The 18,772-nt window shown below is 39.0% G+C and overlaps 1 protein-coding gene across 1 annotated transcript; it reads right to left on the bottom strand.

Moving 5' to 3' along the window:
• Positions 1–465: 465 nt before the first annotated feature.
• On the bottom strand, positions 466–18,403 carry LOC311124965 (NACHT, LRR and PYD domains-containing protein 3-like). Its single transcript, XM_084199057.1, has 13 exons — positions 18,323–18,403; positions 13,905–13,963; positions 13,273–13,389; positions 12,909–12,993; positions 12,551–12,779; positions 10,383–12,141; positions 9,996–10,122; positions 7,929–8,098; positions 6,337–6,510; positions 3,973–4,146; positions 2,350–2,523; positions 1,595–1,641; positions 466–1,045 (listed from the first exon to the last, which is right to left on the bottom strand). The coding sequence occupies exons 3-13, from the start codon at positions 13,338–13,340 to the stop codon at positions 519–521; spliced, it is 3,534 nt and encodes a 1,177-aa protein (XP_084055183.1). The 5' UTR covers positions 13,341–13,389; positions 13,905–13,963; positions 18,323–18,403; the 3' UTR covers positions 466–518.
• Between the last annotated feature and the right edge of the window lie 369 nt (positions 18,404–18,772).

Genomic DNA, 18,772 nt, shown 5'->3' with positions numbered 1-18,772 from the left:
GTGTCCAGTGTGTCAGTGTGTGTGTGTGTGTGTCCAGTGTGTGTGTGTGAATCTAGTGTGTGTGTGTGTGTCTAGTGTGTGTGTGTGTGTGTGTGTGTCCAGTGTGTGTGTGTCCAGTGTGTGTGTGTGAATCTAGTGTGTGTGTGTGTGTCTAGTGTGTGTGTGTGTGTGTGTCCAGTGTGTGTGTGTCCAGTGTGTGTGTGTCCAGTGTGTGTGTGTGTGTTCAGTATGTGTGTGTGTGTGTCCAGTGTGTGTGTGTGTGTCTGTGTGTGTGTCCTGTGTTTGTGTGTGTCCAGTGTGTGTGTGTGTGTCCAGTGTGTGTGTCCAGTGTGTCAGTGTGTGTGTGTGTGTGTCCAGTGTGTGTGTGTGAATCTAGTGTGTGTGTGTGTGTCTAGTGTGTGTGTGTGTGTGTGTCCAGTGTGTGTGTGTCCAGTGTGTGTGTGTCCAGTGTGTGTGCGTGTCCAGTGTGTGTGCGTGTCCAGTGTGTGTGAGTGTGTCAGTGTTACCATGGTTATTATTTACAGGGACACTGAGGAGTCAACATAACAAACCCTAAACCCTGGATAGAGGGGCTCAGTGAATGTGGAGTGGAATGTGTTCAGGTGGGTCAGTGTGTCAGAGGAGACTCTGTAGAAGGACAGAGTGCCGGCTGGCCAGTCCAGATACACTCCTACTCTGTGGGAGCTGGAGGAGGGGACGTCTATGGTAGTGGACTTTCTATTGTGACAGGCAGAGTAACTGTTGTCAGAGCAGAACAGACTCCAGGACTTGTCATTGTATCCAAGCCCACAGTCACCACCCCATCCTCTCCTGCTGATTCCTTTATATGTCACTCCTATATCAACCCTGAACCCACTCCACTCTACCTCCCAGTAACAGCGCCCAGTCAGACCCTCTCTACACAGCACCTGTTCACAGTCCTCAAATCTCTCTGGGTGATCAGGATACGGCTGCTTCTCTCCCCTCCATGTCACCGTTCTGTTCTCCTCAGACAGAGAGAGGCGTCTGTTTACTGTGTTTAGGTCCAGTGTGAGATCACAGACATCTGATGGATGAAACCAGACACAATATTAGAAATCATCATCATTCACATTAGAATGTTAACTTTTCACTAATTAATTTAATGTAGATGTTTCTAGGTATCAAAAGGAGAAGTTAAGGTAACTTGAGACTTGTTGAATGATCATATGTTATACTGTATGGTAATATAAAACACACTTATTCCCATTAATTACACACACACACACACACACACACACACACACACACACACACACACACTGAACACACACACACATCCTGAACACACACACACATACACACTGAACACACACACACACTGAACAAACACACACACACACACACTGAACACACACACACATTTCCAAAGTAACATGAACACGTCACACACACACAGACACACACATTGTCAAAGCAACTCTTTGTAAACTTTGGTGTCCCTGATTTGTGCTTCTGTAGAACTACAGCTGATATTTAATATGACCAAGTAAGTAATGATGGTGGTCTTTGACTTTGACTTCACTTGAATTAAGACTTATTCTTAGTCATATTCTTTACAGCAGTCAACACTCACATTTTCTAAGTCCAGGTTTCATTGTGTTCTCTCCACCATGTTCCACACTGTAGCGGTAAGCAGAAGAACAGACAGTCATTGAGGGATACACCTGAACTCACACACACACACACACACACACACTCACACACACTCACACACTCACACACTCACACACTCACACACTCACACACTCACACACTCACACACTCACACACACACTGGACACTCACACTCAGAATATAACTTTGTACAAGCGGTGGTAAGAATGTTTGTCTGTGTGTGTGTCCAGTGTGTGTGTGTGTCTGTGTGTGTGTGGTGTGTGTGTCCAGTTGTGTGTGTCCAGTGTGTGTGTGTGTCCAGTGTGTGTGTGTGTGTGTGTGTGTGTGTGTGTGTTTGTCCAGTGTGTGTCCAGTGTGAGTGTGTGTGTGTGTGTGTCCAGTGTGTGTGTGTGTGTGTGTGTCCAGTGTGTGTACTGATACACGTGCACACACACACACACACACACACACACACACACACACTGGACACACACATACACACACTGGACACACACACACACACACAAACACACACACACACACACACACACTGGACACACACTCACTCACACACTGGACACACACACACTGGACACACACACACACGAACACACACACACACACACACTCAGTCTTTATATAACTTAGTCCAAGTGGTGGTCAGAATGTTTGTCTTAACTAGCCTGATAACTCCAACATGTCTGATATGAACATTGACATAAACCCTCTACATACTTGAGTTTCTCCAGTCTGCAGTGTGGATCCTCCAGTCCAGCAGAGAGCAGTCTGACTCCTGAGTCTCCTGGGTGATTGTAGCTCAGGTCCAGCTCTCTCAGGTGTGAGGGGTTTGACTTCAGAGCTGAGACCAGAGAAGCACAGCCTTCCTCTGTGACTAGACAGCCTGACAGCCTGCAAAGAGTCAAATCATATTAAAACCACACTGCTATTCTTTGGTGGTGAAAATAGTGGCAGTATATTTTTTTATACATTTTCAGATACATCAGTGTCCTGAAACCTGTCATATCTATTCATAAATTAATGTATCATTATTAGAAATGACATATTATAAAAGTATTGCTTGTAGATAGAAAAATGAATATTACAAATATTTGAGTACTGACCATATCAGTTTAAAAAGCAGTATCATTCAAAAGACAGACAGTGAGGTATCAGATTTAGATTGTATTGAGTATACAGTCCACACCATATCTATTTTGACAGTGAAGCTAACATTTTAAATGTGGCTCTGTACTCCAGCATTTTGGATTTGAGATCAAATGTTTCTTATGAGGTGACAGTATATAATGTCACCTTTTATTTGAGGGTATTTTAATACATATCTGTTTCACCGTTTAGAAAAATAAAAGCACTTTATGTATCTAGTCCCCCCATTTGAAGAAGTCATAAGTATTCTGACCAATTCACTTATAGTGTATTAAAGTAGTCAAAAGTTGAGTATTTGGTCCCAAACTCGTTGGTTGCATTTGCAGTTTGTTTTGGTTGTTTTTTGGGTTATGTTTTGTCAAATAGTAACTGAATGGTGGATGATGACTGGAGTAATTTTCTGTCTAAGTGAGTAGATAACATTTTTCTAAACACTACTAAATGAATCCTGATGATGCCATGATTAATAAAGATCATGAATGAATCATGAATAATAATGAGTGAGAAAGTTACAGAGGCTACAACAAAACATGCTAACCTCTCACCATTACCAATAACAGAGGGGGTATGATCCTTGTTCCTCTGTAACTTTCTCATTCATCATAATTCACGATTCATTCATGATTATTCATAATCATGGTAGCATCCACATGAATGTAGAAGTGTTCAGAAACATCTTCTATTCTTACTGACAATACAAGTGAAGTGACTCCAAAATGACAGGACATTATTCACCATTCAGTTTCTATTGGGAAAAACATCATCCAAAACACAACCAAGACAAACTGCAAATGCATTCAATAAGTTTGTAGAATCACACGACTGATGTAATCACTGCAGGTAAGGAATATGGGACCAAATACTAAACTTATGACTACTTTAATACAATATAAGTGAATATGTCCAAATTATTAAGACCTTTTCAAATGGGAGAACAAGTTACATAAAGTGCTTTCATTTCTAAACAGTAAAACAGATATGTATGAAAATATCCTCAAATAAAAGGTGATATTATATACTGTTGCCTAATATGAAACATTTTATCTCAAATCCAAAATGCTGGAGCATAGCACCAAATGTAAAACTGTAAACTTCACTGTCCAAACACATATGGTGTGGACTATGTGTGCCTGGTAAACACATGTGGATCTGGTGAACAGTTATCACTTGTTGACCAACTACAGGAATACTGACCTCAGAGTCTCCAGTTTACAGTGGGGATTCCCCAGTCCAGCAGAGAGCAGCTTCACTCCTGAATCCTTCAGGTCATTGGTACTCAGATCCAGCTCTCTCAGTTGTGAGGGGTTTGACTTCAGAGCTGAGATCAGAGAAGCACAGCCTTCCTCTGTGACTAGACAGCCTGACAGCCTGCAAAGAGTCAAATCATATTAAAACCACACTGCTATTCTTTGGTGGTGAAAATAGTGGCAGTATATTTTTTCAACATATTCAGATACACCAGTGTCCTGAAACCTGCCATATCTACTCATAAATGAATGTATCATTATTAGAAATGACAAATTATCAAAGTATTGCTTGTAGATAGAAACATTTATATTACGAATATTTGAGTAGACTGATCAGAGCAGTTTGAAAAGCAGTATCAGTCAAAAGACAGACAGTGAGGTATCAGATTTAGATTGTATTGAGTATACAGTCCACACCATATCTATTTTGACAGTGAAGCTAACATTTTAAATGTGGCTCTGTACTTCAGCATTTTGGATTTGAGATCGAACGTTTCATATGAGGTGACAGTATATAATGTCACCTTTTATTTGAGGGTATTTTAATACATATCTGTTTCACCATTTAGAAAAATAAAAGCACTTTATGTATCTAGTCCCCCTATTTGAAGAAGTCATAAGTATTCTGACCATTTCACTTATAGTGTATTAAAGTAGTCAAAAGTTGAGTATGTGGTTGTAAACTCGTTGGTTGCATTTGCAGTTTGTTTTGGTTGTGTTTTGGGTTATGTTTTGCCCGATAGTAACTGAATGGTGGATGATGACTGGAGTAATTTTCTGTCTAAGTGAGTAGATAACATGTTTCTAAACACTACTAAATGAATCCTGATGATGCCATGATTAAGAAAAATCATGAATGAATCATGAATAATAATGAGTGAGAGAGTTACAGAGGCTACAACAAAACATACTAACCTCTCACCATTAACCTCAAATAAAAGGTGACATTCTGTACTGTCACCTAATATGAAACATTATATCTCAAATCCAAAATGCTGGAGCATAGCGCCAAATGTAAAACTGTAAGCTTCACTGCCCAAACACATATGGTGTGGACTATGTGTGCCTGGTAAACACATGTGGATCTGGTGAACAGTTATCACTTGTTGACCAACTACAGGAATACTGACCTCAGAGTCTCCAGTTTACAGTAGGGATTCCCCAGGACAGCAGAGAGCTGCTTCACTCCTGAATCCTTCAGGTCATTGTTACTCAGGTCCAGCTCTCTCAGGTGTGAGGGGTTTGACTTCAGAGCTGAGACCAGAGAAGCACAGCCTTCCTCTGTGACTAGACAGCCTGACAGCCTGCAAAGAGTCAAATCATATTAAAACCACACTACTATTCTTTGGTGGTGAAAATAGTGGCAGTATATTTTTTAAACATATTCAGATATATCAGTGTCCTGAAACCTGCCATATCTATTCATAAATTAATGTATCATTATTAGAAATGACAAATTATCAAAGTATTGCTTGTAGGGAGAAAAATGTATATTACAAATATTTGAGTAGACTGACCAGAGCAGTTTAAAAAGCAGTATCAGTCAAAAGACAGACAGTGAGGTATCAGATTTAGATTGTATTGAGTATACAGTCCACACCATATCTAGTTTGACAGTGAAGCTAACATTTTAAATGTGGCTCTATACTCCAGCATTTTGGATTTGAGATCAAATGTTTCATATGAGGTGACAGTATATAATGTCACCTTTTATTTGAGGGTATTTTAATACATATCTGTTTCACCGTTTAGAAATGAAAGCACTTTATGTATCTAGTCCCCCTAATTGAAGAAGCCATAAGTATTCTGACCATTTCACTTATAGTGTATTAAAGTAGTCAAAAGTTGAGTATTTGGTTGTAAACTCGTTGGTTGCATTTGCAGTTTGTTTTGGTTGTGTTTTGGGTTATGTTTTGCCCGATAGTAACTGAATGGTGGATGATGACTGGAGTAATTTTCTGTCTAAGTGAGTAGATAACATGTTTCTAAACACTACTAAATTAATCCTAATGATGACATGATTAAGAAAAATCATGAATGAATCATGAATAATAATGAATGAGAAAGTTACAGAGGCTACAACAAAACATGCTAACCTCTCACCATTAACCTCAAATAAAAGGTGACATTCTGTACTGTCACCTAATATTAAACATTCTATCTCAAATCCAAAATGCAGGAGCATAGCGCCACATTTAAAACTGTAAGCTTCACTGTCCAAACACATATGGTGTGGACTATGTGTGCCTGGTAAACACATGTGGATCTGGTGAACAGTTATCACTTGTTGACCAACTACAGGAATACTGACCTCAGAGTCTCCAGTTTACAGTGGGGATTCCTCAGTCCAGCAGAGAGCAGCTTCACTCCTGAATCCTTCAGGACATTGTTACTCAGATCCAGCTCTCTCAGGTGTGAGGGGTTTGACCACAGAGCTGAGACCAGAGAAGCACAGCCTTCCTCTGTGACTAGACAGCCTGACAGCCTGCAAAGAGTAAAATCATATTAAAACCACACTGCAATTCTTTGGTGGTGAAAATAGTGACATGATATTTTTTCATTCATACCAGTGTCCTGAAACCTGCCATTTATATATTATTATTAGAAAAAATCATAATATTGCTTGTAGAGACAAAAATGTATAGTACGAATATTTGAGTAGACTGACCAGAGCAGTTTAAAAAGCAGTATCAGTCAAAAGACAGACAGTGAGGTATCAGATTTAGATTGTATTGAGTATACAGTCCACACCATATCTAGTTTTACAGTGAAGCTAACATTTTAAATGTGGCTCTATACTCCAACATTTTGGATTTGAGATCAAATGTTTCATATGAGGTGACAGTATATAATGTCACCTTTAATTTGAGGGTATTTTAATACATATCTGTTTCACCGTTTAGAAATGAAAGTACTTTATGTATCTATTCCCCTTATTTGAAGAAGTCATAAGTATTCTGACCAATTCACTTACAGTGTATTAAAGTAGTCAAAAGTTGAGTATTTGGTCTCAAACTCATTGGTTGCATTTGCAGTTTGTTTTGGTTGTGTTTTGGGTTATGTTTTGCCCAATAGTAACTGAATGGTGGATGATGACTGGAGTAATTTTCTGTCTAAGTGAGTAGATAACATGTTTCTAAACACTACTAAATTAATCCTGATGATGCCATGATTAAGAACAATCATGAATGAATCATGAATAATAATGAGTGAGATAGTTACAGAGGCTACAACAAAACATGCTAACCTCTCACCATTACCAATAACAGAGGGGGTATGATCCTTGTTCCTCTGTAACGTTCTCATTCATCATCATTCACGATTAATTCATGATTATTCATAATCATAGTAGCATCCACATTAATGTAGAAGTGTTCAGAAACATATTCTATTCTTACTGACAATACAAGTGAAGTGACTCCAAAATGACAGGACAATATTCACCATTCAGTTTCTATTGGGAAAAACATCATCCAAAACACAACCAAAACAAACTGCAAATGCATTCAACACGTTTGTAGAATCACAAGCTTGATGTAATCACTGCAGGTAAGGAATATGGGACCAAATACTAAACTTATGACTAATTTAATACAATATAAGTGAATATGTCCAAATTATTACAACTTTTTAAAATGGGAGAACTAGACACATAAAGTGCTTTCATTTCTAAACAGTAACACAGATATGTATGAAAATATCCTCAAATAAAAGGTGACATTCTGTACTGTCACCTAATATGAAACATTATATCTCAAATCCAAAATGCTGGAGAATAGCACCAAATTTAAAACTGTAAACTTCACTGTCCATACACATATGGTGTGGACTATGTGTGCCTGGTAAACACATGTGGATCTGGTGAACAGTTATCACTTGTTGACCAACTACAGGAATACTGACCTCAGAGTCTCCAGTTTACAGTGGGGATTCCCCAGTCCAGCAGAGAGCAGCTTCACTCCTGAATCCTTCAGGTCATTGTTACTCAGATCCAGCTCTCTCAGGTGTGAGGGGTTTGACCTCAGAGCTGAGACCAGAGAAGCACAGCCTTCCTCTGTGACTAGACAGCCTGACAGCCTGCAAAGAGTCAAATCATATTAAAACCACACTGCTATTCTTTGGTGGTGAAAATAGTGGCAGTATATTTTTTCATTCATACCAGTGTCCTGAAACCTGCCATTTATATATTATTATTAGAAAAAATCATAATATTGCTTGTAGATAGAAAACTGTATAGTACAAATATTTGAGTAGACTGACCAGAGCGGTTTAAAAAGCACTTGTTGACCAACTACAGGAATACTGACCTCAGAGTCTCCAGTTTACAGTGGGGATTCCACAGTCCAGCAGAGAGCAGCTTCACTCCTGAATCCTTTAGGTCATTGTTACTCAGGTCCAGCTCTCTCAGGTGTGAGGGGTTTGACTTCAGAGCTGAGACCAGAGACGCACAGCCTTCTTCTGTGACTAGACAGCCTGACAGCCTGCAAAGAGTCAAATCATATTAAAACCACACTGCTATTCTTTGGTGGTGAAAATAGTGGCAGTATATTTTTCAAAATGTTCAGATATATCAGAGTCCTGAAAACTGCCATATATATTCATATATTAATGTATCTTTATTAGAAATGACAAATTATCAAAGTATTGCTTGTAGATAGAAAAATGTATAGGACACATATTTGAGTAGACTGACCAGAGCAGTTTAAAAAGCAGTATCAGTCAAAAGACAGACAGTGAGGTATCAGATTTAGATTTTATTGAGTATACAGTCCACACCATATCTAGTTTGACAGTGAAGATAACATTTTAAATGTGGCTCTATACTCCAGCATTTTGGATTTGAGATCAAATGTTTCATATGAGATGACAGTATATAATGTCACCTTTTATTTGAGGGTATTTTAATGCATTTCTGTTTCACCGTTTAGAAACGAATCACTTTATGTTTCTAGTCCCCCTATTTGAAGAATCATAAGTATTCTGACCAATTCACCTATAGTGTATTAAAGTACTCAAAAGTTGAGTATTTGGTCCCAAACTCGTTGGTTGCATTTGCAGTTTGTTTTAGTTGTGTTTTGGTTTGTTTTGTCCGATAGTAACTGAATGGTGGATGATGACTGGAGTAATTTTCTGTCTAAGTGAGTAGATATCATGTTTCTAAACACTACTAAATGAATCCTGATGATGCCTTGATTAAGAAAAATCATGAATGAATCATGAATACTAATGAGTGAGAAAGTTACAGAGGCTACAACAAAACATGCTAACCTCTCACCATTACCAATAACAGAGGGGGTATGATCCTTGTCCTCTGTAACTTTCTCATTCATGATTATTCACGATTCATTCATGATTATTCATAATCATGGTAGCATCCATATGAATGTAGAAGAGTTCAGAAACATCTTCTATTCTTACTGACAATACAAGTGAAGTGACTCCAAAATGACAGGACATTATTCACCATTCAGTTTCTATTGGGAAAAACATCATCCAAAACACAACCAAGACAAACTGCAAATGCATTCAACAAGTTTGAAGAATCACAAGCCTGATGTAATCACTGCAGGTAAGGAATATGGGACCAAATACTAAACTTATGACTACTTTAATACAATATAAGTGAATATGTCCAAATTATTAAGACTTTTTCAAATGGGAGAACTAGACACATAAAGTGCTTTCATTTCTAAACAGTAACACAGATATGTATGAAAATATCCTCAAATAAAAGGTGACATTCTGTACTGTCACCTAATATGAAACATTATATCTCAAATCTAAAAGGCTGGAGCATAGCACCAAATTTAAAACTGTAAGCTTCACTGTCCAAACACATATGGTGTGGACTATGTGTGCCTGGTAAACACATGTGGATCTGGTGAACATTTATCACTTGTTGACCAACTACAGGAATACTGACCTCAGAGTCTCCAGTTTACAGTGGGGATTCACCAGGACAGCAGAGAGCAGCTTCACTCCTGAATCCTTCAGATCATTGTTACTCAGATCCAGCTCTCTCAGGTGTGAGTGGTTTGACTTCAGAGCTGAGACCAGAGAAGCACAGCCTTCCTCTGTGACTCCACAGCCTGACAGCCTGCAAAGAGATCATCATGATTTCACAAACTGTTAATTTAACACCAGTAGTGTAGAAGGACAATGGAAGATGCATTTGGTTTATTCTCTTAAACAACATATAGATTAATCTTCTGTCTCCTAGAATTGTATGGTCATATTGTTATACTAATGTGAACATCAATGCATTGATTCAATATGTTTTTCAATAATACATATATTTCTCTAAACTGAATATTTCTTCCTGATGATTAGTACTTAAATGTCATGTTATGTACTCACAGAGCAGCTCTGGAGGCTTTGACCACTGGCAGCAGCCTCAGAAGACCTTCCTCTGATCTGGAGTATTTCTTCAGGTCAAACACATCCAGCTCCTTTTCTGAAGTCAACAACACAAAGACCAGAGCTGACCACTGTGCAGGTGACAGTTTGGCTTCTGAGAGACTTCCTGATCTAAGGAAGCTTTGGATCTCCTTCACTAGAGAATGGTCATTCAGTTCATTCAGACAGTGGAACAGATTGATGCACCTCTCTGGAGAGGGATTCTCCCTGATCTTCTCCTTGATGTACTTGACTGTTTCTTCATGGCTCTGTGAGCTGCTTCTTGTCTTTGTCAGGAGACCTCGTAAGTGCTTCTGATTGGACTCCAGTGAGAGGCCCAGAAGGAAGCGGAGGAACAGGTCCAGGTTTCCCGTCTCACTTTGTAAGGCTTTATCCACAGCACTCTTGTAGACAGTAACTTCAGTAACTTGCGGTTCGGCCATTAGATTCTCATTGTTGTTGATGAATGAGAGGAACACATATACAGCAGCCAGAAACTCCTGAATGCTCAGATGCACAAAGCAGTACACCTTTTCCTGGTACAGCCCACATTCCTCTTTAAAGAGCTGTGTGCACAATCCTGAGTACACTGAGGCTTCATTGACATCAATGCCAGCCTCTTTCAGGTCTTCTTCATAGAAAATCAGATTGCCATTCATAAGCTGTTGAAAAGCCAGTTTTCCCAGTGACAGAATGCTCTCTTTATTCCAGTGTGGACCTGTCTCTTCTTTCCCAAGATACTTTTCATTCTTCTGTTTGGTATGAAACACCACAAGGTGTATGAACATCTCAGTCAGAGTCTTGGGCATCTCTTCTGTCTTGTCTGTACTCAACATGTGTTCAAGGACTGTTGCAGAAATCCAACAGAAGACTGGAATGTGGCACATGATGTGGAGGCTCCTTGATGTCTTTATGTGTGAGATGATTCTGCTGGACAGGTCCTCATCACTGAATCTCTTCCTGAAGTACTCCTCCTTCTGTGGGTCATTGAACCCTCGTACCTCTGTCACCTGGTGAACACACCCTGAAGGGATTTTATTGGCTGCTGCAGGTCGGGTAGTTATCCAGAGGAGAGCAGAGGGAAGCAGATTTCCCTTGATGAGATTTGTCAGCAGAACATCCACTGAGGTTGACTTTGTGACGTCACAACAGATCTTGTTCTTCTGGAAGTCTAGGGGCAGTCGGCACTCATCCAGACCATCAAAGATGAACAGAACTTTGCACTTGTCGTAGTTGGAGATTCTTGATTGTTTGGTTTCCATTGAGAAGTGATTGAGAAGTTCAATCAAAGTGTGTTTTTCCTTTTTCATCAAATTCAGCTCCCGAAAAGGGAATGAAAATACAAATTGGACATCCTGATTTGCTTTTCCTTCAGCCCAGTCCAGAATGAACTTCTGCACAGAGACTGTTTTTCCAATGCCAGCGACTCCCTTTGTCAGCACAGTTCTGATAAGTTTGTCTTGTCCAGTTAAGGGTTTGAAGATGTCGTTACATTTGACTGCAGTCTCTGGTCTTGCTTGTTTCCTGGTTGTTGTCTCAATCTGTCTCAGCTCATGTTCATTATTGACCTCTCCTGTTCCACCCTCTGTGATGTAGAGCTCTGTGTAGATCTTATTGAGAAGTGTTGGGTTTCCTTGTTTAGCGATCCCCTCAAATACACATTGAAACTTCTTCTTTAGATTAGATTTGAGTTCACGTTGAAGAATCACAGCAAGCTCATCTGAATGAAGAAATAACACAGAGGATATTAATATTACATCTGTTTTAATGCCTAAAGTATTGTAAGACTGTCTTATAAAGTTTAAATTATAATCATTTATTCTCTTGTCTGTATAAATGTGTAAATGTTTTCATAATGCATTACACACTGGTGTGACTGATTTATATCATTATTGGTATTATTGATGACATTAATAATGTTCTCTCTCTCTCTCTCTCCTCTGTCTCTCCTCTTCTCTCTTTCTAAATGAATCCACACAACACATCTCTGCTGCTACTTGATGAGGTCACTAGGTGTTGTGTTAAGGCTGCTACAATATCATTGAGTTACACAGCTACTTTAGCTGTACTTTAGCTACAGCTTTTAAATGTTCTAAAACAGCATTCAACATGAGGCAGACAGCTCTTACTTTTCTCCAGTGTGTCAGCAAGCTCCTTCTGGTTCATTTTCCTCAGGACGTGCAGTGTGATCTTCAGAGCCCCCTCTCTGGCACTGCTGTCCTGCTTCTCATCTTCAGCATCCACCACTTCCTTATCCTGCTTCTGACTCTCAAAGCCTTCTGGGAGTTCTGGACTTAGAATCCTCTTGAACATCTTCAGCTCGTTCTTCACAAATGTCATAATATTCTCTTCAAGCAACTGAAATAAATCAAGTAAATCAGTTAAGCAAGAGACTAAATGCTTTCTCATTAACATATTAATGAATGATTGACAGATCAACTTTACTTGAGGTAAACAAAAACAAATGTACATAACAGGACCACATACACTGAATATGGAGGCCAGGTCTGTTTGATGACTCTGGGAAGACTGACCACTGAGAATCTCTGACTCTGATCTCTCATGTTGGTTTCTGTGGACAAAACATGAGATTACATATCCTCATCCAGGGAGTGCACACACACACACACACACACACACACACACACACACACACACACGCACGCGCACACCCACACACAGGGAGGGAATGTAGTGTTTGTTTAATATTGTTTTAGGACTATGAAAATTGAAAAAAGGATTGGCCTATGGATTTTGAAAACAACAAAAAGAAATGGGAAAATGGGAGAGGATAAATGACTAGAGACATTGTTGTTTAACTCACTGACCATGACCCATGAGTTCTTCTTACCTTTGTTCATTAGAAAAGTCTCCCTCTCTAAAGTTTAGAGGTTGAAACATAGACCTGTCACTCTTCATGGACACACAGCTGGGTACAGGGGAGGCTGGTCTCTCCTGCTTGATTGGGCTTCAACACAACAGAGACAAACATTACATCTCTCATCTACTCTGAGCTCAGATGGGGAAACATAACAAGAGTTTCATTCAAAAATGCTATATATCCATTTTCAGAAATGTTAGTCAATTAGCTTTTATTATTTCAAGAAATTATGAAAGAGATTGGTGTGTTTTTTCACTATCTAATCATGGCATGCGATTGTTCAACGACAGCCATGTCTTTGTTTAAAATCTATCACTTGATGGTTTCATTTCAGATAGACAAATAATCATGTTTTTTTGCGAAATGCTATATATCTGCCTCACTCTCAGAGAAATAAGTAGTACTGCTAGGTTTTACACAGTCAAATGTGACCGACCGGCTCGAACCTATGTAGCAAAATGTGAAATTGTGTTTTTTACATTGGATAAAAGTAGAGACTCAGCTAGAAAAAGGTATATCATACACTACAGTTGAGGAACAATGGGAAAGTAATTCTGCTTTGAAAGATGATAAACTTGTAACCTCAAATTTGAGAAAATGGCCTTTGAATGTTTTGGTACACCTACTGGAGAGCTCTTCGTTATCAGATAATGTCACCCATCTAAATAAATAGTTTTTTTTATATATATATATATATATATATATATATATATATATATATATATATATATATATATATATATATATATATATATATATATATATATATAGAGAGAGAGAGAGAGAGAGAGAGAGAGAGAGAGAGAGAGAGAGAGAGAGAGAGAGAGAGAGAGAGAGAGAGAGAGAGAGAGAGAGAGTTATGTAAATGTCTGGTGTTTTTGGTTTATGTCAGTTTCATTGTTTGTTATACTATAAATTGTTATTTTGTGGTTGTAAGTGATAAAATGAACTAGAAAATGTCATATTTTGCAATTCTGAGTAATTGCTACTTTAGTCAGGATATACAATTTATTCAGTACTACTGCAGTTACTAAATAATTCCAATAGATGGCAGCATTAGACCACGAATGACATTTCAGAAGATTAGTTTAGTTTTCTCCCTGGATACATCACCACTCCCCCTCACAGGAAAACTCCTGCACACGCTTTTTACTGTCCCTTTCCACACTGCTAACGCAAGAGGAACGACTGAAAAAGCATTTAACAGATTACTGTGAAGTAATATAATGATGATTCATGTTTATTATTAGCTGTTTTTATGTTCATGTTTTGAAATTATACTTCATTACTATAACGATTATCAATAACCCTGAACATTAATTTAGTCACCTCTGGTTGAGAAAAACGTATTATCCTAATACATCCATTGTCAGATTCATCAACCAGCAGCGAGCACTCTGCCTTCTAGCACAAGCGAGGGGCATGTTGAGGTACATTTGCTAACCACGAGGGTTGCACGATCTAATTTATTGGCGGGCTGGAAGACGCACACTTGTCTTATCTATTCCGAGGTTGTTTAATCGTAATATTAGATATTTAAAAATGCAAGTATACTAGGGTTGAGGTTGGAGCATCTGACTAGTGATTATTTACTCGGGGTTTAACACCTGCTATAGTCACTATTTAATTGCTCTTCCAAAAGCATCACAGGTCTAATACGAGATATATAGCTAACTAAAGTAATGCGTGACCATTTCAGAAAATCATGGGACATATAGTATTTGGTTGCATCCTATTTTATGTCAATCATATTGCTGCTTGTAGCCTATAACTAATGCTTCGTGGTCTTATGCTGCCATTGATTGGAAATATTTAGCTATTAAAAGTTATTCATTCACGTACAGACATTGGTGAGGCAGCTGAGAAATAAAGTGTATTAGATCAGTCTCAATCCTGCCCCACGCCAATTGCTGGACTTTCACACAGAGGTTACTAGGTCACCCAATTCAAACCACATTTGAAAAATAAAACAAATGTGTCTTATTTATCAAGTGTTCTGTCTTGCAATTATACATATAATAAAATAACAACAAAATAATCAAAACACTATTTAATACTATAATTGTATTTATTAAGATAATATTATTACTAAAATAGTTTCTAAAAGTGTTCTAGGCTACCCTACCCGAGAATTAGGGGTTAGGGTTACGACTAAAATAGGTTATAAGTAGGGTAAGAGTTTCTGTATAGCACTTTGTGACATCTGCTGGTGTAAAAGGGGCTTTATAAATACATATGATTGATTGTTAGGTTTAGGGTTTTTATGGCAAAAAACTGTATGGGTTTATAGCTCTCTTGCGCCTCCCTTTGGCCATCTGTGGGTACTACATAACTCATTCATTACATTTTTTACATTTTTACATATTTAGCAGACGCTCTTATCCAGAGCGACTTACAGTTAGTGAGTGCATACATTTTCATACTGGCCCCCCGTGGGAAACAAACCCACAACCCTGGCGTTGCAAGCGCCATGCTGCACCAACTGAGCTATATGACACTTGCTAGGCTCATAATCTGAGGTAGCAACTGCGTCAGATCTACAAATCCATTAGCTAGACCACCCGATTAGACAACAATCACCCCATTATACCCATTTGGTTTGCAACTCAGTGAACCTGCGCAGCATTCGCTCAATTTGATGCCTAGGAACGAATATTTCGATGCATATCAAATTACCCAGCAGCCTTTTAGAAACAACAAGTCCTCAAAGAAAAGGTTATTTCTTAATTAAAAAAATTACTTTGGCTGTTTAAATCGCCCACATCTTGAAAAAGAGGACAGGGACATGCGTTTTATTTAGATTGTACACATTTTTCTTAAAACAAATATGGTTAACCATGACCAGAAAATGTTTAATGTTTGATGGCTATCCGCCAGCAATCTCCTCTTAAACTGTCTCACCTCACTATTGGAGATTACAACGTACTCAGGTGAACAGTGTGCGCGCTCACCAAGTAGCTGTAACCTTGTTAATAATAAGTTACCTGAGGTAAATCTACAGGGTTAATGCTCACCAAGTAGCCGTAACCTTGTTAATAATAAGTTACCTGAGGTAAACCTACAGGGTTAACGCTCACCAAGTAGCCCTAACCTTGTTAATAATAAGTTACCTGAGGTAAACCTAAAGGGTTAATGCTCACCAAGTAGCCATAACCTTGTTAATAATAAGTTACCTGAGGTAAACCTACAGGGTTAACGCTCACCAAGTAGCCGTAACCTTGTTAATAATAAGTTACCTGAGGTAAACCTACAGGGTTAACGCTCACCAAGTAGCCGTAACCTTGTTAATAATCAGTTACCTGAGGTAAACCTACAGGGTTAACGCAGGCAGGTCTCATTGATAACAATAGTGAAGCTGGCATTGTGACGCAGAACAATGGGCTGGGAATAGAACGTTCTGAAGGCGAGTCGGTGTCACGGAGCTCAATAGAACTAATAGGAGCTGGTAGGGTGAAAAATGCCCAAACATAAGGCCTGTTTTTTCGCGATTACTTCATAACCAGGGACAGAAGGTAATATTATGAAACTGGGCTCCATGGCGGATGCAATGAACTAATTTAATCAGAAATAAATGTTGTAAAAAATGTAACTTGAGGCGCCCCGAAAATAATATTCAAAAAGTTCAGTCCTTGGACACAGAGGGATTAAACACTAAAGTTACCGTCCATCTAGTGAAGAGAGGAGAACCGGACAGAGGGAGCGTAGCCAGCATCCGTTAACCAGAGAGGGAGAAGCCCTCCACGGGATTTAACAGGTGGAAGAAACAACCAGGGAGCTCCATCGGTCCACAAGAAATGCAGGCAGCCGGTGTTGATGTAGTGGTAGCTAGGATAACTAGGATGCTGCTGGTAGAGTAGCTAGCTTAGCTAGCTGTACCGACTAGCTTGGCTAACTAGCAGGTCGTTCGTCTGTCCCTCGAGGATGATGACGAATCCGGTGAACCACACAATTAAACAAGACTAGCGAGTGAAAAGGATCTGGCTACACTCATACTGTCACTGACCATTACGCAAAAAAGCAAATTGAACAATAAACTTCGGTGTCTCAACAATGTAACAAACTCCGTCGTTATTCCCCAAGATCACCTCAGTCCACTCTGCGCGTAACTGGACAATATGCTTGGCGCCAAACCGTACGTGGACGCGGACAGTTCTGTACGGGGACGCGGACAGTTCCAGAACGCGGACATGAGCAGAGCCACACAATACACTAAAAGCAGTCTTTAAAGTCGGGTACATTAGTAATATTCTTTTTTTATTATGTCAAACAAAACAAAATCGTTTTTTAAAACAAGATTTTGAGATCTGGGCCCGTATCCAAAAAGCGTCTCAGAGTAGAAACATTGGTACTCTCTCTCCCCAGACAGACTGATTTAATACTGGGTCGTTACAATATTTTCAGATCTGGGCCCATATCCAAAAGCGTCTCAGAGTAAAAAATGTGTCGTATAAGTGCTGAGAATAAAGCCGTTTTAGTCCTACTCTTATGGGTATAAAATAAAGCTATGCATGAAGCCTCTTTATTCATAAGTGTCCCACCTAGTTGGGAGATATTTAGGACACCTCATGAGCTGTCCTAACCAGTTAAGAGGTACCAGCAGGTGTCTTGATAATAGAAACATGCAATGAGTCAGTGGTTCCTGTGCAACATGTAATTGCTTTGGAGCAGTGGTGACCTGTCATTCAGGGCAGAGCCCCACCTGTTTAGCAGATGCTCTTACCCAGAGCGATTTACAATAAGTGCATTCATCTTAAGATAGCTAGGTGAGACAACCAGATAATACAGTCAAATATACAGGATACGAACATTCAATTTCAGCTAAACAATGGATATATAGCGTTTTGCAATAATAATAATAATAATTATACACATCTAAAATCTATTAATTAAACATCTGAGAACAGTAATATTGAAGGTACCCATAAGCAACCATTTCTGATTAAAAAACATGTGGAAAATTGTGGAAATAGCATTTAGGAAATAAACTCTTAATAATTCTTAAACAAAATTGTCATCTCACCTCTTAGCTTTGGTGTCATGTTCCCCAGAGAGACTCATTTTAGAGGCAGGGCCCCCCTCCTCTCTCTCCCCAGAGAGACTCATTTTAGAGGCAGGGCCCCCCTCCTCTCTCTCCCCAGAGAGACTCATTTTAGACCACTGACCCCTAAACAGAGATGCAGCATGTTGGTTGTAGTTAACACAGTAATTCTTGAATGTGAATTGTTTTCATTTATTAATTATCTCTTACAAAACATTTACTAACAGACATATCGAAACAGTCAGGTGATTTAATGCAATCAGATGAATATGTAGTTGTGACATCTCTTCACCATGGCCATGTCACACACTTATTTGTATTCATTAAAAGTCGGCCATTTATTATTTTTGAATCTGTTCTTTTCTAAACATATCTGAGAATGTAGACAGAAGGGCTAAAACAGGCTTGATTGATCTGGGGGGGATCAGTGAT

Source organism: Coregonus lavaretus, assembly GCF_964263955.1.
Source record: "Coregonus lavaretus genome assembly, contig: HAP1_SCAFFOLD_594, whole genome shotgun sequence".
Classification (NCBI taxonomy): Eukaryota; Metazoa; Chordata; class Actinopteri; order Salmoniformes; family Salmonidae; genus Coregonus; species Coregonus lavaretus.
Note: the sequence above shows the minus strand (reverse complement) of the source record. Positions and strands in the feature narration are given on the sequence as shown.

Bases quoted from the DNA above. Each gene is read 5' to 3' on its own strand.
- LOC311124965 (XM_084199057.1), bottom strand. From the start codon at position 13,340: ATGAAGAGTGACAGGTCTATGTTTCAACCTCTAAACTTTAGAGAGGGA. The intron at 12,142-12,550 runs GTAAGAGCTGTC...TTCTTCATTCAG, and splicing joins TGCTGACACACTGGAGAAAA to ATGAGCTTGCTGTGATTCTT. The intron at 1,642-2,349 runs GTATGTAGAGGG...TTACCGCTACAG, and splicing joins TGCAGACTGGAGAAACTCAA to TGTGGAACATGGTGGAGAGA.